Below are 21,243 nucleotides of genomic sequence, written 5' to 3'. Positions count from 1 at the left end.
CTGTCCTTCTGCAGCACGGTCGCCTTGCAACGTGGAGCTCCAGAGCCAAGGGAGAACGCACTGCTGTTGCCTGGTGGCTCCTGGTTCCAAGACATGGTTCTGGCCACCCTGGAAAATGACACAGAGCGTCCCTGGTGCCCTCACAGGCCCCCACACCTGACCTCAGGGCCACCGACGCCCCATGTCCCGAGTGCTGGGCTGTGTCCCGGTGCGGCCGTCTCAGCAGGTTCCTGTTGCTGCTCTGGCTCCACTGGACGCCTGGGAGCAGGGCTTGGGGGACTCCTTGTCCCCTGCTCTGTCCCTTGCCCCCCACCCCCCACCCCCAGCTGCGGCTGGTCCCTCTGCCAAGGGAAACAGGAGGAAGCCCACTCTCCACTGCCCCTCTGGCTAACTTCCCACCCTATCCCTGTTCTCTTCCAATTCTTTCTGGATCCCAGCACTCAGGAGGCTGAGGCAGGAGGATCACCTCGAGTTCAAGACGAGCCCAGGCTACTCAGTGAAACACTTTCTGGAAAACACCAAACAAACCAAAAGCAAAATCAAATTCTTTCTGGGTCACTGCCTCTAGCATATTCACCTGGCCAAGAATCCAGACACAGGTGTTCAGATGAGAGGCCTGGTAAGTAATCAGGGACAGAGGCTGGGAGGTCCCTGGGAGGGAAGTTCTGGGCGGTTCTCCCTGTTTTCCAAACCACTAAGTCCTAATCCACCTATCATTTTTATGTCACCTAAGTCATTATGTCATTGTCCTCTTGATTTTGCCTCTACCATTAGACTGTCAACATGAACAGGTTTAATGGACCCCAAGAGTCAAGGAAAGGCTTTAGATCCTGGACTAAGCTGATTCATGTTAACTTCCTCCTGGACAGCAGGAATCACTTTACATTTATAGAGCAAAACACACTGGCCTGATTCTTGCACAAAGAAATGAACCACTTTGGGTGCAAACATTGTAATCTCTGCCTTACTTATAATGAGGACAACTGGAAATAACCCGTGTCCACCTTAGTTAAACAAGGTACGGTGGCCCTCAGTGCAAATGGTGATATGTAAATGAAATATTACATAGTCTTCAAAAATGTGCAAATGAAATGTTTGTAAAACAAATGTCTAGGTTTAAAGCTAGGTGGCAAAGTAGGACTGTAAATAATATAAATGATATGATAGATTTAAACTGTTCATAATATAATAGATTAAAACCGTTTTCGACTATATACCTGTAGTCCCAGCTACTCAGGAGGCTAAAACAGGAGGATTGCTTGAGCCGCAACTTTGAGACCCAGCAGCCTGGATAACACAGTAAGACCTTTGTCTCCAAAAACCCCCAAAACTAAAAAAGTAAAAACCAGAAATGTATGTAAATGCTCTAGTCGTGGGGGAAAGGCAAAAATCTATCAAAGTATTAAGAGAAGTAATCCTGGGTGAAACTGAGCCCAGAAGGGTGTGAGGACAACTGGATAAAAGCCAAGTGGCAGAGCAGCCAAGCAGAAAGAGCCCTGGAGAGCTGGGTTAGGGCTCAGAGCCCCGCTGCCTGCTGTGTGGACCGGAAGCCCCCTGTCTGGGCCCGCACCCAATCTCGGGTAGATGGTGTGGACTAGTTTGCCAGGGGCTCTTCCGGTTCTGGAATGAAGTTGTGTCAGGATTTAGGCGGTGAGGCTGCACTGTGCCACACGGTAGTAAATCCAGGCTCCCCCTTGGTGCTGGGCTCACTTCCGGGCCTTCGTTTTCTTCTTCTCTCAGTTGAATGAATAGAAGGAGCTGAGATTCCTGGCTCCAAGCCAGTGCCAGCCTCCAGACCTCCCGTGTGCCCAGGACGCCCCGCTCCAGGGAGGCCTCTGCCCAGGAGAAGTGGGCTGGGCAAGCGCTGGGCCCTTCGTGCCCTGAGGTGAGCTGAGAGGGGGAATAAGCTCAGGGGTGGAAGTGTTTAGCACTTGAGAGAAAGGGGCTAAGGAACCCAATCCTAGGAGGTGTTGGCGGCTCTGGGTGGACCCAGGGCCAGGCCCTGCCTTCCTGAAGCCTGGGAACTTCCCCTTTGTCACCTGGGCCCCCTTTTTTTGCAACGGCAGTGACACATGCTGTACCCCGTGATCCAGTCATGGGGCCACCGATAGCAATGTCAACCCCTCTGGTCTTCTTTCTTTCTTTTTTTGGTTTTTGTTTGTTTGTTTTGAGGTAGGGTCTTGCTACGTAGCCCAGGCTGGCCTGGAACTTGTAGAGGTCCTCCTGCCTCTGCTTCCAGAGTGCTGAGATCACAGGCACACACCACCACACCTGCATAAATCTGTGTTCTCACATGGGACTTGAGCTTGATACTCATTACAAGTCTTTTTATTCAAGGCTTCTTAAATCTGATTTAATACATGTTTGACTTCCTGCCCCATCCCAGACCAAGTAACTGATATCTGACCAGAAATAACTTCAGCAGCAGCATAGGGTTGTATGAAGGCCTCAATTATAAGGAGGTAAGTAAGCAATGTTGGGGACCTGAAGAAACCAGGACTCTCACTTTGAGGGCTCAGAACAGAGCTGTCCCCTGGAGAGTCTGACTTTGCCAGCCCCCAGTCCCAGCCAGGTTTGTCTTTTCCCCTGCTCTGGCTGACTTACACCACGCTCCAGACTGAGCTTGTTTTATTTAGGAAAATACGGACTTAAACTTGACTTCTGGTTCCTGCCAGACCAGACCAGCAGCCTACGGGCTTAGGAGATCCTCACAAGACAGAGCTCAAGGAAGCCACTCATCCCCAGACACTGTCCCCACTGGGAGTGAAGGAATAGGATAAGGTGATGAATTAGGATAGCACACTCCATCCTATCCAAGTCCCCCTTCAAACTATTGTTAAAACCGGAAGGGGTATGGTACACACCTGTAATACCAACACTCTAGGAGGCTGAGGCGGAAGGATTTTGAGTTCTAGTCCAACCTGGGCAATTTAGACCCTGTCTCAAAATAAAAAAATAAAAAGGGCTGGGGATGTAGCTCCGTGAAAAGGCCCTGGGTTCCATCCCCAGGACTAAAGGTCTCACAGGAAAGACCAGTGTGGGTAGACAGGCCTGGGAATTCACGTGCAGATTCCTCTTCCCTGGGCTGGCCTCATTTGTGTCCATGTCTGGGGCTGCTGTCAGGATGAAACGATGCCCTAAAACATGAACATGTATATGCGCACTTCAGCCTTACCATCCTTTAGGTGTTGTTATTTCCATTTTATAGATGGAAACAGCTCAAAGGGGATGTGATTTTCCTTGGGGTGGAGTGGGGCTCAGCTTGGCTGTCCTGATGCCCGCGTGGACTCCCTCTGGGGGGACACCCTGCCCCGCCACCTTCCTTGTATTGGGAGGCGGGAAGCAGCCACATCCAGTCAACCAGACGTCCAGCTCTGACAACCGTGCAGCCGTCCAGACAGTGTCACCAAAGTCACCAGACGACTGGTTAACAGGGAGGTGCTGAGCAAGAGCCCACCTAGAGAATGATGCCAAAGGCCCAGTCAGGTCCTGGGGACCATGCAGATTCCCCTTGGTGATACCCTTCTACTCTGTGGCCCAGTCCCTCCTCACCTCTGTCTCCCGTTCCCGGGAAAGCATGGAATCACTTTGTCCCTATGGGGGGCACCGGGGGGGAACGGACACTGTCCCAGTGGTGACAGAGCATGACAGCAGCAGGGCCCAGCCTCGTGTACCTACCACACCCCTCTGCCTTCAGAGCTCTTGCTGCCACACCCTGTGTCGGGTTCCCGTTCCTTCCTGCTTGAGCTTTTGAGTCCCAAGAGGCCACAAAAGGGGTGACCTGCACCCCAAGCCTCCAAGAGCATCCCCTACATCCTCTTGGGCCACTGTTCCTCTTGTACCCGGGCGCTACTTTTGCCAGGCACATCCAGCCGCCCAGGGCTCGGTCCTGTGAGCAGAGCCAAAGCTCACTGCCGCACTCCAGCTTCTACCCTCACCCCAGTGTTTCCTCCCACGGCTAATATTTTCTCTTCTTTTTTTCTCTTTTCTGAGACAGGGTCTCACTGTGTAGCCCAGGCGGGTCTCAAAGTTGTGACAATGCTCCTGCCTCAGCCTCCTGAGTGCACTAGCACATCTGGTTCCGCGCCCTTTCCCTAGGGTGTCTACTGGTCTCCTCCACACCCCTATCCATAGGGCCCACGATCCCCACGCTGGGCCCCCACCTTCCCCTTTCTTCCTGAAGTGACTCAGCCCCTCCTGCTATAGCCGAGGCCGCCTGCCACCCTTGGAGTCGAAGGCCAGGGCTCAGGGTCACAGGCGAGGGGAGGCCTGTGCCTCCCAGTGTCCCGTTTCTTGGCCAAGCCAGCGGGACAGGAGCAATGGGTGTATCGGGAGGTTTTCCTCGTTAGGGAGAGGGTGGGGAATGAGAAAGAAAAGCCGGCTGCTGATTGGCCCGGGCTCTGCCCTCTTTCGTCCTCCTCCTGGGCTCACTGCCCTCCAGGAAACGCACCTGTGACAGAGGTGGCAGGGGCAGGGCAGGGCAGGCATTTTCTCTGCCTCACGCTGCCACTTTGGGGCCGTGCAGCTGCAGCCGAGGACTGTGTGGAGCCACGAGGCGGACGCCCTGGACCGGGGGCCCCTGGGTGCTCTGAGCTGCCTGTGCTGCTGCCTCCTGGGTAAGCCCTGCATCCGGGTGGCACTGAGGGCACAGGGAGGCCAGCTTCGGGGAGCCTGCTGGGAGAGAGAGGTACAGGGTAGAGATGGGGCAGGATGGGGGAGACCACCAGAAGACGGAGGGTGTGGCCCGGCTGGCGGAACCCCTGCAGAACCAGGGCTGTTTGTTTTTGAGACAGGGTCTTGCCATGTAGTCCGGGCTGGCTTTGAATTTGTGGTGCTCTGCCTGCCTCAGCCTCCCCAGTGCTGGAATTCCAGGTGTGTGCCACCACACCTGGCTGGGAACCAGGGAATACGGTGTTTCGCGTAGTGAAAGAGACAGAACTCCCAGCAAAGGGAAGAGGTAGAGGATTAAGGAGACGGTGGCAGAAAAACAGAAAAGCCGGTGCCTGAAATGGAAGGAAAGTCCCAGAAAGATGTCAGGTCAGAGGACAGGACAAGCGAGGGAGAGACAAATCTGAGCAGAATGAGCACAGAAGGAAGAGAAAGTGAAGAGATGCTGAGGGAGAGGAAAAGGCCAGGACCAGGGGAGAGGTGGGGACGGAAGCCAGGCAGGGACAAGAGCTACGGAGAGGCTGCGGCCTGACCTGGGCCCGAGACCCCCTTGGGCGGCCGCCGCCAGGGCCGGGTCTCCACACACCGTGTGGAGGGCACAGTGGGTAGCACAGGCCTGCTCTGCTCCTGGTGGGCCTCCTGGGCTCCCCACCCTCCCGTTCTGTACTGCTGGGTGTCTGGGCCTTGGGTCGAGCTGAGGGTAGGGAATTGGGGTGCTCTCACCCCAGGGTCCCTCCATTCCTGGGCAGAGAGTCAGTGGCAATGCGCCCAAGTACTGATGGCAAGGGACACCGTGCTGGTGCAGGGAAGGTTCTGCTTTCCTTAAAGTTCTAGGGTGGGGGCAGGGCTGGTGGCGCACACCTGTAATCCCAGCACTCAGGAAGCTGAGTCAGGAGGATCGCTGTGAGTTCGAGGTCAGACCTTGTTTCATAGCACAAAGAACAGCCTCCCCAAATGATAAATAAATAAATGGCTCAGCTAACTCTGAGAGTTCTGGGTACCAGCACCACACTGCTGCAAAGCATGTGTCATGGGACTCACGAGGATCTGGGAGGCCAGGTCTGCAGGGAGGGACAGAGAGGTCCCTTGGGTGTGGAAAGTGGGAAGGATGCCGGAGGTGGAAACATGTCACCACGGTGGCCCTGTACATGTGCGGGGGACCACAGGGAGCAGGTGGCAGCAGCATGGGAGACACACGAGGGCCTGGGTGGGGACAAGCTGTCACTTGGAACAGGTCCGTCGGTGGCCTGAGGACAGAGTTCCCCGTTCCGCTGGCTCCCTGAGGGATGCACTGGTGATCTGCTGTATCAGAGGTGCGCTGTTTTCACACTTGCTGCCAGGATGCTCTCTGTGGCTCCTTGCACTCTGATGTCAGAGCCTCCTGTCTTTGCACTGGACTTGCTCGAGCCAGCTCGCTTTGTTCCAAACATAGCTTGCTGTGTGCTCAGGCGAGCGATTCTGCCTCCCAGCCCAGCCCCTCAGTCCCCTTCATGCCCATTGTCCGAGGTGGCCTTGGCCAGGCTGGATGGCAAGTGGTTTGTGTCTCCACTCCTGGGAGAGGCCAATAAGCAGCTGGCCTTGGGTGCCCTCAGCCGAGGGGCTTTGCCGCTGTTTCTGACCTCTGGTTTCATGGCATACCAAATGCTTCACACAGGCAGGTCGAAGGTATCCTCAAAAAACACAGGTTGGAATTGTAGAAAATGTATTACAGTAAAAGACGCATTGCTGTTAATTCCCCTCAAAGCCCTCCCCTTGTTTTGAGCACACTTGTCCATTGTTCTTGTGACTTCCTGAAGCAGCTCTGGAAGTCCTCTTTCCTGAGGGTCTTTAGTTGTGTGGTCCTGGCTGCCTAGATGTCCTGAATGGGTTCAAAACATTTCTCTTTCATGGTCATTGTGACTTTGGGAAAGAGCCAGGAGTCCCCTAGTACCAGCCCTGGGGAGGAAGGCGGTGAGGACGCAATGTGTTTTTACGAGCCGGCCTCTCCACTAGATGGCACTCGGCAACAGCAGCCACCATATTTTTGATCCCATCTCGCAGACATCCCACTGTGACACGCGGAGCCTCTCCTCTCCAGGCTGAGACCTTGGGACCAGGTCTCCTGATTTCTGCCTTTGACCTCCAATGCCCATCTTCCCTTCTGTCGCCTGAGTTCATCCCACAAATGTGCCAAGCTACTCAGTCAAAGCTTTCAGACAAGTACAGAGGGCCGGTGGTAAAGAATTTACCAACAGGCAAAGAATGTAGGAAAGACAAGGTTTTTTTTTTGTTTGGTTTGGTTTGGTTTTGGAGCCTCACTGTGTAGCCTAGGCTGACCTATAAGGAGCATTTTGGACACATCCATCAATATACACATTAATTTAAATCACAGCATTTAAAAGTCAATTTACCCATCAGTCAAGATGTTCCCCAAAGGGCCTTCGACCACTCTTCCAGGCTGTTATTTTTCCAGACAGGGTCTCACTGTATAGTTCAGGCTAAGCTTGAACTCACTATGTAGCCCAGGCTGACCTCAATCCTCCTGCCTCAGCCTCCTGAGTGCCACCATGCTCGGTTCTGGGCTGTTGCCACTTGAGCAGGGTCAACCATATTTCACCCCTGCCAGGACCAGGGCAGGCTGTGTGTGACCCAGAGAGCCACTCGTTGCCCTGTAGCCTGACTTACTCTGCACCAACTCGGGTTAGGGCTTTGGCTGGAGTTCAGACCTCTTCCCTTTGCCTTTCTTTTGCCAATGCTTCCTTTGGCATTCACATTTTGGTGGGTTTTTTTCCACTGCATGGAGTTACGGAGGGGGGTCCAGGTGTGGTGAGAGACTTGGCTGGTGCAGCAGCGCTGGGGACCTGGGGATGGCCTGGAGGGGTCCTCAAGGACACTCACGTCACTCTGGAGTTGAGCAGACAGGGACAGGGTTTAGAATCACACGTGGCACCATTCAGGGAGGGCAAAGTCCCAGACCTTGCAGCTCACACTGGCACCTGGCAGAGCTGCACAGGAATTTCCCTGAGGCCTGGGGATCGAATCCAGGCCGGTCCTTAGGAGCGCAGGGGTGAGGTACAGGGCACAGAGGACGCCAGACCCATCATGCATCCTGGTGTAGGTGCTATACTCACCCAACTGCTGTCCCTTACAGGGCTAAATTGTTTTCGCTAGCTTCCTGAGAAATGCCGTGGGGATTTTGATTGGGATTGCATTGAATCTGTGTATCAGTCTAGAAAGTATGGCCATTTTGATTAGGTCACGATTAACTATTAATTTTTCTGATGCTATTATAAATGATATTGTTTCCTAATTGCTTTTCTCAGTGAGTTCATTATGCGCTTAATTTATACTTTCTTTAAATTCACCAAGTACTTATAGAACTGCTGTATCTTTACTGATACCATCTCAAACCTGTCTGTTGTGTAACTTATGGTTTTACTACTCCCCAGTGCCTCCTGTGGTGTTGGAGGGAATGGGAGATTTGGGAGGCATCTTACTGCCTTGTCTTTTTCATGTTTCTTTTCTTTTCTTTCTTTCTTTCTTTTTTTCTTTTGGTTTGCTTTTTTGTGCTGGGGTTTGCAATCCTTTGACTCAGTCCCCTGTATTTTGGGTGTGAGCCACAGCACTGGCAGTCCAGTGTATATCGGCACGGAGAGGAAGACTCTTCTGCCCACTGCTCCGTTACCTCATCTGTGGCAGTAAATTCAGCCACGATGGCATCATATGGCTGCCGGACACAGACAAACTCTAGGAACCACTCATGCACAGCCCTGCGCCAAAACAAAGAGGACTCTGGTTCTAGTGAAAACAGCCCCACCCATATTTACCTGCAGTAAATCAGAGCGATGCTTGCTGCTGGATGTTGGCAGCCGTGCCAGAGCTCAAACACACCAACAGGTCAAATGCCTTCTTCCTCGGGACGCCCCTGCTGACAATTACTCCCACGGAACCTGGCTTTCCACAACACGACACAGGCCCCATCATCTTCCTGGTCTGAACCCGAGGCTCCCAGGGGATCCCAGGAGATCACTACTTGCTCTCACCCTCCCAAGGCTCTGCTACACCCAGTCTCCATGGAAGGGATCACTTCGGGCCGAATCAGGACTCTCCCTGGGTGTTCCCTCAGTCAGGCTGGTTCTCTTCATGTCCACTCTGCTGCTCTGTTTGATCCGCAGCGCCGTGGATCTAAGCCATAAGACTTAGAACAGCTAGGTAGAAGATTAGCAAGGAAACAGAACACTTTAGCGCTGTAAACCAGCAGGAGCCATTGGACATCTCCAGAGGACTCCACTGAGTAAGAACAGGACACACGCTCTTGTCAAGGACCTGACTTTGTCCAGGAGACTCCATCTTCAAGTCCAGCACGGAAGCCGCTCTGTCTCAGTTGTCCAGGTTTCAGTCCACAGTCGGCGGCTCCAAGGCAGGGTGGCAGACTGCGTTTATTTTCATCTGGTGTGGTCATTCGTGCTCATCAGGACAGGGCTTCGGGACTGTCCACGTTTAGGGACAGACTCTGTGGTTTGGGTTCCAAAAGTCCCACTGCCCGTGGGCTTGGGGCGTTCAGAGGAGGAAGGAAGACAGACTGGAGTTAATCATTCAGCAGCTGAACTTCTGTTCCAGCCAGGCACCGTGGGCCGGGAGATGAGTGAGTCACAGTCCCTAAAGCGCTCTTTCTAGGCACCTGTTGAAGGTCACATGGCCCAGAAGAAGGCAGCTGGGACCAGGACCTAGGTCTCCCACCTCCAGGTTTCCACAGCAGTGCTCAACCTTTGACCAGCAACCTGCAGGCAGGACAGAGGCACTCGCAGCCCCCTCGGGACTCAGTCCCTCACTCAGTAACGAACAGCTTTCCAAGGAAGCCTGGCTCCGGTCTGCCACTGTCCCACGCAGTGCTCTGCGCAGCCTGGGAAGAGAGAGCAGGCATGGCGAAGGCTCCCGGAGCTAAGAGCCGGCCAAAGGAAGACCTTCACTAATCACAGGGAAGTTCACAAATGCCGCGGTGGCGAGTGCTATGTGGAACTTGTGCAGGGTGAGGATCATGAGGGCTGGGCTCAGGGCCTCACACCTGCGATCCCAGTACTGTGGGAGGCTGAGGCAGGAGGATCACAGGTTGGAGCACCCAGCCTGGGCAATTTAGCAAGACCCTGTCTCAAAATATATTAAAAAAAAAAAAAGAAGGGCTGTCACTGTGTGAAGACCCTGGGTTCAATCCCTGGTACCACTCCCCAAATAAATAGATAAATAAATAGATATGCAGCAGAGAGAGTTGGGGAGCAGATGCCAGGCACAATGGGGCAGGGAAGATCTCGTGTAGTAGGGAAAGAGCTCAGCCCCTTGTGTGACTCACAGAGGCAGGCAGGGATAGGTCAGTGGGGCCTTGGGAGCCGTGGATGGTTGCACACATTAAGCAACTCACAGCAGCAGACAGTGAGGGCTTTCAGGGACAGGAAGGACGAGTTCCGATTTGGGAATGATCTTTGGGTTATTTCTGTGGATACAAAGGTAAACGGGAGGCCACGGGCGTCAGGTGGAGGGTGCTGTGGTGTGGCCTGGGGACCGCAGCAGAGATCTGAAAAGTGCATGAACAACAGCAAGTAGATTCTGCTCCAAGAAGGACACAGGACCTAGGATTCCAGACAAGGACTCCAGGCCTCTGAGAGGTCAGGTAACTTCCCCAAGTCACACAGCAAATGCTGCTTAGACTGAACCACTTCGTGTCTCACCAGATTCTGTCATTCGTTGCAGGTGATAAGCTCAGAAATCAGTTTGCTAGAGAGGTCAAAGGCAGGAGACGCAGGAAAAACTAGCAATAGGTAAAGAGTCGCCAATCTCACTTTCCCACTTCTTTTCCCAGTCAGAGAAGAGTTGGCCCATGTTGAAGGGAACCCAGGGATCAAAAGTGCCAGTCCTCCCCTGCTTTCCCTTTTGTGAGACAGGGTCTCACTATGTAGTTCAAGCTTGAACTCACTGTGTAGCTCAGGGAGCTCCCAGGGACCCTCCTGCTTCAGCCTCTCCAGTGCTGGAACTATAGACATGAGCCACAACAACTGGCTTTCTCAGGGTGTTTAGAATCAACATCTTTCCTGTTTTGAATTCTAGGAGCCGCAGAGGAAAAGTACCCAGGGACAGACGCAACACTGGTCACGGTTGATTGGAGGCATTCACACAGAGACAGCCTCTGGCTCCTGACATGCGGTGGCCACCTTGGGCCCCGTGTCCCTCCCTGGCTGGTCCTCATCTTTCTGTCCACCCTCCCGGGTGTGGATTCACCTTCTCCCCAAGGCATTCTCACAGCCAGGGCCTGCGCTGCCAACTGAGAAAAGACAGCATAAACAGTGACGCGTGTGGGAGAGACAGTTGATGAGTTTCCCACCTTCAATTCCAGGAATAACTCAAGACAAGCAGAGCAGGTGCTAAGAATAAATCTGCCTGGAGCACCTACGCCAGGCCGGGGCTCTGTTTTCTCGGCAGGGAGTGTCTCCCGCTCAGCAGGGATGTTGCTTCTCCTCTGGAGTCAGCAGCATGCACTCACTGTCGCCCTCTCATCCTGGCTGGGTCACCCAAGGGCTACCTGAAGGGACACTGGGTGTCAGCCTCGGTCCTGGAGCCCAGAGAGGCTCGAGCCCCCACAGGAGAGGGAAGTCCCTGCCCGAGGCGGTGGGGGCATTGGCCCTGAGGCAGAGGCACAGAATTTCTCACACTGTCCTCTTGGCTGTGACACACCTGTCGTCAGACCACAGGCTTGTCTCCCCACGCGGCCAGTGGCCACACAACTCACTCCAAGGGCAGAAAAGGAGACTCGGGAAAAGTGACCAGAAGATCCTGGCGTCACTCCGCTGGCCCCTGAAAATGTGCCCGACTGTCTCTGTCCGGGAGCTGGTCCTGTGCAGGCTGGGCACTTGGGGCTGCCGTTCTGCTCACATCAGCTGTCCACCACCGATGGCCAGAGCCGAGCGCCGAGTCTGGCCGTGGCTCCTGCCGTGGGGACCCAGCCCTGCAGCTGACAGATGTGTGACATTGGCCAAGCGGTGCCCACCTCACCTGAAGCTCCTCACCTGGCGCAGGGCTGCCGTGCACGACAGCAGCTGCCAAAGACCACACAGGCATGCAGTAGGGACGATGTCATTATTCACGGAGGCACAATGGGCTCCCAAGGGCAGGCTCACACCCAGGGCCAGCTGACACACAGGAGCTCAAAGTGCCTCCCACAGAATCTGCCTGCAGTGTAGTTGAGCCTTGGTCATGCCGTCCCTTCTTAAGGACACTGTCCCGCCGTGTAGACAGCGCCCTTCCAGGGACTCTGAGCCACCAGAGGCCTCCTCTAAGGAGGGCTGCACTGGGACCCATGTGCCTGGCCTCATCACTGCAGTTGTGAGAGGGACTGGAGGGATTCTAGTCACAGTCCCCACAGCTCTGGTGAGGACACTGGATGTGTGTCCCAGGATCACTTAGATGGAATCTAAATGTTTTAATTTGCATCTCTCGAGTGACCAGTGTTATGGACCATTTTTTAATGTAGTTATTTGCTGTTTCTGCTTCTTCATCTGAGAAGTGTCTGTTCATTTCAGATGCCTATTTTTGGGCTGGGTCTTTAAATTTGGGAGGGGTCCTGATTTTGTGTGTGTGTGTGTTCTTTATATATCCTAGATATTAGTCTTTTGTCTGAGGAACAGCTGGAAAAATTATTTTCCCCACTCTCTGTGTTGTCTCTTCACTCTGTTTGTGGTATTGTTTGCTTTTTAATAAGATGAGGTCCAAGTTGTTGATTCTTCGTTTTATTTCCTGCACAATCAGGGTTTTGTTTATAAAGTCTCTGCCTACACCAGTGTCTTCGAGAGTTCAACCTATTTTCTCTTCCAGCAGATTTGGTGTTTCTGTTTCAATATTTAGATCTTTGATCCATTTTGATTTTTGTTAAGTGCATGGTGAAAGATAGGGGTCTAATTTTAATATTCAGTATGTGGAAAGCCAGCTTTTTCCAGCACCATTTGTTAAAGAGGCTGTCTTTCTTCCAGTGTAGGGGTTTTCCTCCCTTGTCAAAGATAAGGTGGCTGAGTGTGCTTGGAGTTATTTCTGCTTCTTCTAATCTGTTCCCTTGGTCCTCAGGTCCGTTTGTTTGCCAACAGGCACGCTGCCTGTTCCCCTGGAACTTGGCCTGAACTTTCTGTCAGAAATTATTTTTATTTTTTGTTTGTTTGTTTGTTTTTTGAGATAGGGTCTCACTTATGTAGTTTAGACTGACCTAGAACTCACTGTGTAGCCAAGGCTGGTCTCGAACTCACAGTGATCCTCCTGCCTCAGCCTCCCGAATGCTGGGATTACAGGCATGTTCCACCAGAAGCCCAGTTTCTGCCAGAAATTGACAGAAGACATGAATGAGAAAAAAAAATGTATAACAGCATGAACCAGATATTCCACTCACAGAAATTATATTAAGGAAGTGAGCTGAAATAATGAAAAAACATTATGCAGAGAGAGTCATCCAAGCTTTATTTGTTACCACAACACCCCTGAAGCAGCTTGAGGGATTAAACATAAGGTTCACCTGAGATGGAATGTTAGTTGATTTCCCCCCACTTTGGTGCTTAGGACATAAAATGAGGGCAACAATAATTCTATGGGCAAGGTTTTTAAAATCTAAACCTTATTTGGACATCTCAAGTTTGGCAATTTTATCAAACATCATGCAGTCACAGGGTTCAGAGTCCTAGAAATAAATGGATTCTGAATAAAGGAAGTTTCCTCCTCAGCCTGAATCAGAGTTGTAGAGTTTCAAGGACCTCAGAGTCAGGTCAGTCCAAGCCTTTGTCCACATGGGTTCAGACATTATGCTCCCAGGGGGTATTCACTGTTGATTAAGTGCACAAGCTTACCTAGGAGTCATTTCCTCTTCAATAAATCAGAGCTGATTCATATGCACTTTTACTCACTGGAAAGTTCGAGTGACCCACTTCTAAGAGGAAGTGCTGAGGTCACGGTCAACCCTAGGAACTCGTTGGAGCCTGAATCTCCCCGGGAACTGGTCTCCTTGTGAACGTGGTGGGGCATGCCTGTATTCTCAGTTTTAAATAACTTGTGTTCAGTATATTGTTACAATATTTTATTTTAGTATTAGCTATTGTTAATCTCTGATGTGCCTAACATCCAAATTAAGCTTTATCATGGGTTGTGTGTAAGTAGCGTGCATGTACAGGAAAACCTAGCGTATGTTACCCTCACTATTATGAGAAGCTTTGGTATCCACTGAGGTGCTGGACCATACCCCCTAGGACGGGGAACACCTGCAGTTCAAGTTGAAAGAATTTGCACAGCTTGTGGCAAAGGCACTGCCTCCTGGCAGCCCCACCATGGAGTTTACAAGGGTCCAGTCATCGTTACAATTTAATTTCGATTTAATTTTGCAAGGAGCACAAGCGGGAGTCAGAAAAGTCTTACTCTTTGTATTTGGGGTAGGGGATGTAGTTTTCTCTGGATACTTTCAACATTGTTTGCTCCAGTCAGTGACCACCGCGGGACCCAGACGACAACGCCAGCTCTGCCATCACCGAGGACGGATGGGCCACTTGTGGTGGGTCCCTCTACACAGAGTGGTGTTGCCTCGTTCTCCCTCCTCAGTTTGGTCCGCAAGGGGAGAAGTTCTGACGTCAAGCCCAACTTCAGTCGTCCACGAGAACCAGGCCGCCCAGGTCTCTCCCGCTGAAGATTCTGACAACGAGACCTTGCCAAACACCACGCCGTTCCCTGCTTCCTCAGTGGGCATCTCCAGCACACCCTCCCATGGGCCTCTTAAAACTGTTCAGACGATGACATCTACTGCCAACCCCAAGACAAGTCCAACATATATGGGTCCGACACGCAGACCTGGTGGCCCAGTTGACTCTACGTTGACGTCATCATTTCCACCTACAAATTACTCTTCAAGCGAGACCACTCTGGAAACTTCTTCACCACCTAAGCATCCTATTCTACAGCCGTCCGCAGACTTCTATTCCTCCGGCTCTACTTCCTCTGCTAAGACAGGCACAGGTCAGACCACACCCAATTTCTATACTTCACTCAGTGACCCTTCATTTACCAACCACCCCGTGCTCCTGCAGGAAGTCCCACCTGGAGCACCACCACCCGCCTCCAGGGCCGCACCACTGCCCTGTCTGTTACCAGCCCTTCCTCGCCATCCGCACCATCCTCAGGCTCCTCAGGTAGGTGGGGAACCCAGGGTCTCCAGCCTGGACAGTGGCCCTGGCCTGCAGTCGCCCTGGAGGAGGGCTTGACAACTTCGGGGAGTAGCCCAGCAGGCCAGGGCCGAGGTGCTGGCCGAGCCATCCCTGTCCTCGCTCCCTGTGTGTCCAGGAGTGACCACGACCTCCCGGAGCACAGTGACAGCTCCACTCCCCACAACCTCGCAAACCCTCTGACCTCCACCCCCAGCACACGCCGGGCTCCCACTCCACACCCCCCTCGGGTCCCGTCAAGCCAGAGCCTGGTGAGTGTCGCCCTCCAGGTGGGGCTCCCCCACCCCAGGTGCGGAGGGTGTGGTTGTGGGTTGCCAGTGAGGTTCCTTGTGTGTAGTTGGATGGAGCAGCCCCACTTGGCTACTGCAAAGCCAGCTGCTCCCCATGGTCTCCTCTGAGGAATGGAGTGATCCCAGCCTGCTCGTCCAGTCCCTGCTCCCTTAGATCAGAAAGCCTTAGGGACAGCGAGGCAACACCAGAGTGGGGCTCTGAGGAGGGCTTTGTGCATGGCATTGGGCTGAGAGCCGGCAGGAGGGAAGTAGTCCTGGTGCCACTCATCAAAGGATGGATCGGTGGTCCTGTGGGTGCAAGGCCAGGGCACTGGGTGCACACGGTGGAAAGCCCCTGAAGGGTGTGGGGACAGGTTCAAGGAAAGCAGGAGGCTTCCCAGCAAGACTGAAGAGGAGCCGGGCCTGGTGGCGCACGCCTGTAATCCCAGCACTGAGGCTGAGGCAGGAGGATCGCTGTGAGTTTGAGACCATCCTGGGCTACATAGTGAGTTCCAGGCCAGTCTCAACTACACAGTGAGACCCTGTCTCAAAAAACAAAACAAAACAAAACAACAACAACAAAAAGAGTGAAGAGGAGTTGGGGGAGAGGGAGCCCCCCAAGCAAGGAGGAGGGTCTGGGCAGCTGGAGCAAGGCATGCAAGGGAGAAACGAGCTCTAGGGTTGCATGGAAAGGAGATCCCCGAAGAATCTGAGGTTGCTTGAGGTAAGGTGAAGGTCAGTGAGAAGGCTGGTGTGTGCAAGAATCCCATAAGGGGAGCTAGCGGGGGACACAGACTTGCGTTGTGTGGACGGCACCGCGGCGGCTGGTGCGGACCAATTTGCCTGGAGTTACTTACAGAAGAAGCCCCAGGTGAGCTGTGTAGGGACCGCTGTGGTATTCCAAGTAAGACCAGATGAGGGCGCCAATGGGTCGGTAGCTACGGGTCTGGAGCAAGGCTCACTTGAGAAATTTGGGATGTTTCTCATCCTGGAGCCCAAGCACCTCTAAGGAGGCCTTAGGACAAATTCTGGGGAGTTTTCAAGTTTGTCTGGAGAAATGCCGTCTTAAGAAACATGTTCCATTCCATGAAAAGGTCCTTCCAATACAAGTCTTCGCAGTATCAGAGTTTTGTCTTTTAAAGAATTATGGCTACTAACCCCAAGGCAGAATCATGTGTCGGTATTCAGACAGCAGGGCTTGTTTCTCTCAAGACTGGAAAATGGCAAGAGGACCAATTGGGGGCGAAGCTGAGGAGAGGGGCTAAATTCCTGTGGAAAGGCAGAGGTGGGGCCTCCCAGTTCAGGTCTCCTGGAACCCCTTAAAGAACAGAGGACAAGCATGAGGAACAGTGGGGGAATCCCTGTGAGGCCCCCACGAGTGTGAAAGAAGGTCAAGGCCTGCATGGGCTTCATACTGTTCTCCCTCCTGGCCCAGGTGTCCCCCTCTTCCAGGATGAGATAAGCCATGGAGACCACCCCTTTATCCGGATGGCTGTGGACTTTACCTCATGGCTGTTCAGGATCAAGATTGGCTTCCCCCTCGGCTCCTCTCTGTGGGATTCCTGCTCTGTGAGTCTCCACCTGCAGCCTAAGTAGCAGGACCCACAACTGTGCTCCCAGGGCCCTGCTTCTCTGTCCAGCTCAGAGACAGCCATGCGGAAGGGGAATGGCTGCCATCTTTGTTAGGCGCCCTCTTCACTGTCAGGGCTGTAGCTGGGGAAAGAGGAAGCAAGGCAAAGATTCTCTTTCCAGGTGGACAAAAATGTCCTTACCCAAGTAAAAAGATCACAGGGCCTTTCTAGGAGTAAGAAGCTTTCCCTGGGAAATACAACTTGGTGCCGTTTTTGTTTTCTTTCTTTCTTTCTTTTTCTGCGGTACCAGGGATTGAACTCAGGACCTTGCGCTTGTGAGGCAGGTGCCACTGAGCTAAATCCCCAGCCTGCCATTTCTGTTTTCTAGGATTACTTCCTTGTTCTCTGACCCACGAGTCTCAGAATACACTTGGTACATTGTGGCCTCTGTTTCCTCAGGGTGGTGACTTAGCAGCGCACAGTGAAAGGGTGATACCACAATTAGACTGAGGATGGCAAATCCTTTTAGCCCCACACACTTCAGGATGAGGCTGAGGGGCTTCACCCCTCTGTGAAGGGCTAGGCCACAGCCAGAGGCCTACAAGAGGGAGGAACGCAGCCCTCAGGAGTGAGGAATGTCCTCAGGAGGAGATGTGTGAGGTCAGCGTGGGAAGAGCTTTCCCAGCAGGAAGGACACCGGTGGGGTGATCTTCCAGGCATTGCTGACATCTCCCACCTTCTTAGAGAGGCCCTTGGGGGTGTCGTTTCTGAGAAGCAGGACCAAGGCTGGAACATCTCGCCTCCTCCCTCCATGAATACTAACCAAGAGCCCGGGTGCTCAGTTCACAGATAATGGCCAGCTCTTTTTTCCGGAGTCAGACTACCAGATCTTCCGCTACCCCAGCCCACCCCCAGGAGGCTTCACGAGACAGGACTCTGTTGCAACTGTGGCTCCATTCTGGGGTGATGCTGATTTCTCCAGCCAGAAGGGAGAAATCTTTTACCAGGTGGGTTGCTAAAGCCCAGTTGTCCAGCATCCTGCCGGGAGAGGCCAAGGGCTGTGTGAAGCGACCCAGCGTGTTCCTGCTGTCCAGCCTGAGCTCCAAGGGCAGGGACTGGGCTGAAACATGGTAGCCGGGAGGAAGCCAAGGAGGAGTGTTAAATAGACTTGGGAATGCTCCACCTCGACCACGTGAAGACCTGAGGTGGCGGGGGTGAGGGTTGGAAATTCAGCAGTTGGTTTTAAAATAAGGCTGTACAGTGTCAGTCCTGCAGAGCCAGGCAGGGTCCGTGCTGCGCTTCTGGACTGGTCCACAATCCCAGGCAGCGGATCCAGGTAAGGAAGGCCACTGCAGCGGTTACATTTGTGCCACATCCACGAGCAAGGCACTGCAAAGGCTCTGAAGATGGAGGGACCCAGACCTGTGCTCAAGGAGTCCACCAGGTGGTAATAGCAGTCACACTGGCCCTGCCATCAGAGCCAGAGCTACAAGATGCACGAATTCAAGTTCACAAGACTTGGATTTGCAGGCTGGGGATCCCGCCCCATTCCATGCATCCCAGGTTGTCCTGCAGACCTTAAAGCCAGAAGAGGCCTAGGGCAGGGAAAGGTGGTGGCACAGGGCACTAAGCAGAAGTGGGGGCCCCTCAGAGTTGAGGAAGACCCTTATTTCATTGCTCTTATCTTCCTCCCTCTTCTAGGAATATGAGACACTACAGTGAACCCAACCGGTTAGTCCGGCAGGTGGAGACTTGGATTGAAAATTTCACAAATTCCTGGGGCTATAAAGCCAAGTGGACCCTAGAGGTCACATGGGTCAATGTCTCTGCCTACCCTGCCCAGCGGACCTCTGGGGTGAGTGTACCACAGACAGCTCCCCACACACTTTCTGGAAGTCAGAAAAGGCAGAATTGTAGCTAGAGGTGGCTACTCTGCTAGAATCCTCGCTGACCCCAGGAAAGTCACTAGTTTACAGCAGTCGCCATGGCGACCCATTTTCCTGAGCACACTCAGTGGCCCAGGCCGGCCTCAGCCCGCTATCTACTTCACCACAGCCAGGAACAGGAAATGGCCCTTGTGGTGCAGAATATCTATTGCCTTATATCGGTCAGCTTTCGGTTACCATAACAAAACACCTAAAACCAGCCACTTGCAGGAAAGAATTTTACTAGTCCACGGTTCTGAGGCTGAAAGTCTAAACACCACGGTGCAGGTGCACTACTCTGAGCACCACACAGGAGAGCCACACCTCCAGCAAGTAAACCTTGCAGGGGACACATGTACACTGTGTCCAATCGGGTCAGCCCGGGACTGAGGTCTTCCTGATCCCTCACGCTGGCTCCTAAACACTGTGTCACCACACAAGCTCTGGAGTCTGTGATCGCCCCTCTCACCCACTCTGGACAAGGGACGTGCCTTGGGAGCACCTCCAACTCACTCCTGCAGATCTCCACACCATCCAGGTGGAGGGGACACCAGGACGGTATCCTTAGCCTTCCCCAAGGGAGCTGACGAATCCTCTCTCAGCAGTGGTGTCTTGTGTGAGGGCTCAGTTCCATAACCTTCCCTTCCAAAGCCTCTTCTGGTTGGACTGCAGCCCAGGGCCCCTTATTCCCTTTCCCTGGAAATAGCTACAGAGAAGGTGAATCCAACGTGCAGGTGCTTCAACGCGCCAAGCGGGTGCTGCCCTGCCCTGCCCCATGGCAGACTTGCCAGCGTTCCCAGCCCACAGCGTTGCTCGGGGTAGACCTGGCACCAGTGGTGTGTGTGATGGGGGTGCTGTGGGCAGGCAGAGGGACATCAGGGAGGAGATCCAGGTCCCTCACAGGCATCCCCACGATTGTCTCCCTCCACCCCTCAGACCCACACCTGCCAAGCCATCCTCTCCACGGACGGCAGCAGATCCTGGGCCCTGTTTCTGTACCAGAGTGGTGGGATGCAGTGGGATGAGGCCCAGCACCAGGGCAACCCGGTCCTCATGGGCTTCCCCAGGTAGCACGGGCACAGCGGGGCACTCCGAGGCGGTGACAGAGAGGCGCAGCCTGCTGAGCTCGCCCCCATCCTGGGACGAGGGGTGACGCCTCCCCATGGACCCTCTCATCTTCCGTTTCCAAGGCCAAGACCCCCCCCATTCATCCTGCTGCCACCACCCCTGGTCCCTGGGCATTGTAGGAATTCTGACTTCCTGGTTTCCCCTTCCCAAACACCCTAAGAATGATGGCCAACATTTATCACACCGAGAACTTCATGTTCATAATTGTACTGATTCCTGAAACCAACTTTGAGGCAGATATCTTTATGAGATACAAGTAGGTGAGTAATGTCCCCAGAGTTAGGCAGAGTGGGGACTGAAGCCAGATATCTGAGTCTGGAATCTGTCTTGTCATGAAGGTCACGTGTCATTTGTTACAGATAATGGCTCCAAAGGCTCTTCCCTTACATTATGGTGTGTTCTGAGGGACTTACAAATGTCACTGTGCTGAGTCCTCACCATGCTGTGAGGTAGTGCTACTGAAAGCCCCTCTTACTCCGACGAGAACACTAAGAAAGAGGTTAGGTAACTTGCCTGTGGTCCCCACGCTAGCCTTAGCAGGTGGATCCATGACTGACGCCAGGGGCCAGCTCTGAGCTGTCACAGCTCAACGTCCCTGTCCATCCCTAGGTTAAGGAAAACAGACAGCAAGGAGGCCTGAACCCTGCGGCACTCTGTGCGGATGTGGAATTAGGAAGGACCTCCCAGCTGACTGACCTGTGAAAGCACAGGTGGCTTTCGGCTGAGAGGAAGAGCCTGTGTGTGACAGGGGCCTGAGTCTTTTCTCCGCCCGCAGCGGAGACGGCTACTTTGAGAACAGCCCACTGAGGTCCAGGCCACTGTGGGGAAGTATCGTCCAGACCAGTTCCTGGATCCCAAATTAGGTACAAGCACCACTGCGCCAACCTTGCTGGCTCGGTCTTCTCTTGTCCCCTGTGCTGTGTGCACCACGGGAGTCCTGGATGGCAGGTCCCTGACCTGCTGGTCAGGAGCAGCGAGTTCAGTCTACACTGTTACCCACAGTGCCATCCCCCCCTCGTGCCATGAGGAAGCCCAGCAGGTTGCAGTGGGGTCCAGATGTTGGAAGGGAGGACAGGGGTCATGGGTTGGGACAATACACCAAGTGCTCTGTCTCTGAGCTGATTTCGAGCCCCAATGAGATCCTTAAGGGAACCTTCCAAGAGGGGTCCCAGAGGCCTGACATTCAGTCAGTCAACATGGAAAAGAAAAAAAAAAAAAAAAAAGAGGAAAAAGACCAGTATCTTTGCTCTCAGAGAGCATGGAGTCTGAAAAAAGTCTTCTGTGCCCAGAGGCGAACCACGGTGCTGCCTGCATGGCTTGACACCATGCGCAGAAACCCCAAGGGAAAGAAATCACAGGGGCTGGCTGACCGTGTACTGAAACCTCGAGCCAGGACAACCCCTCCTCCTCTAGGCTGTGGGTCCCGGAGAAGAGAAAAGTGGCTGAGACAGCTGGGCCACCGAAGTGCCCG

At 53.4% G+C, this 21,243-nt stretch overlaps 1 protein-coding gene and 1 long non-coding RNA gene across 2 annotated transcripts; both read left to right on the top strand.

Moving 5' to 3' along the window:
* Nucleotides 1-440: 440 nt before the first annotated feature.
* On the top strand, nt 441-20,474 carry Muc4 (mucin 4, cell surface associated). Its single transcript, XM_033762695.1, is given in 8 exon segments — nt 441-619; nt 14,145-14,673; nt 14,745-14,846; nt 16,584-16,717; nt 17,562-17,726; nt 18,421-18,431; nt 18,433-18,574; nt 20,382-20,474. Coding segments are annotated over 8 exon segments (1,188 nt in total). The 5' UTR covers nt 441-607.
* LOC104862219 lies at nt 10,153-11,211 on the top strand. The gene is made up of 3 exons (XR_780224.2): nt 10,153-10,307; nt 10,393-10,460; nt 10,747-11,211. It is a non-coding gene; the product is annotated as an uncharacterized LOC104862219 (long non-coding RNA).
* Nucleotides 20,475-21,243: the final 769 nt, after the last annotated feature.

The sequence above is a fragment of the Fukomys damarensis genome, unplaced genomic scaffold, assembly GCF_012274545.1.
Source record: "Fukomys damarensis isolate Sample0158 unplaced genomic scaffold, DMR_v1.0_HiC HiC_scaffold_12, whole genome shotgun sequence".
Taxonomy (NCBI): domain Eukaryota; kingdom Metazoa; phylum Chordata; class Mammalia; order Rodentia; family Bathyergidae; genus Fukomys; species Fukomys damarensis.
This window is presented reverse-complemented; position numbering and strand designations above follow the sequence as displayed.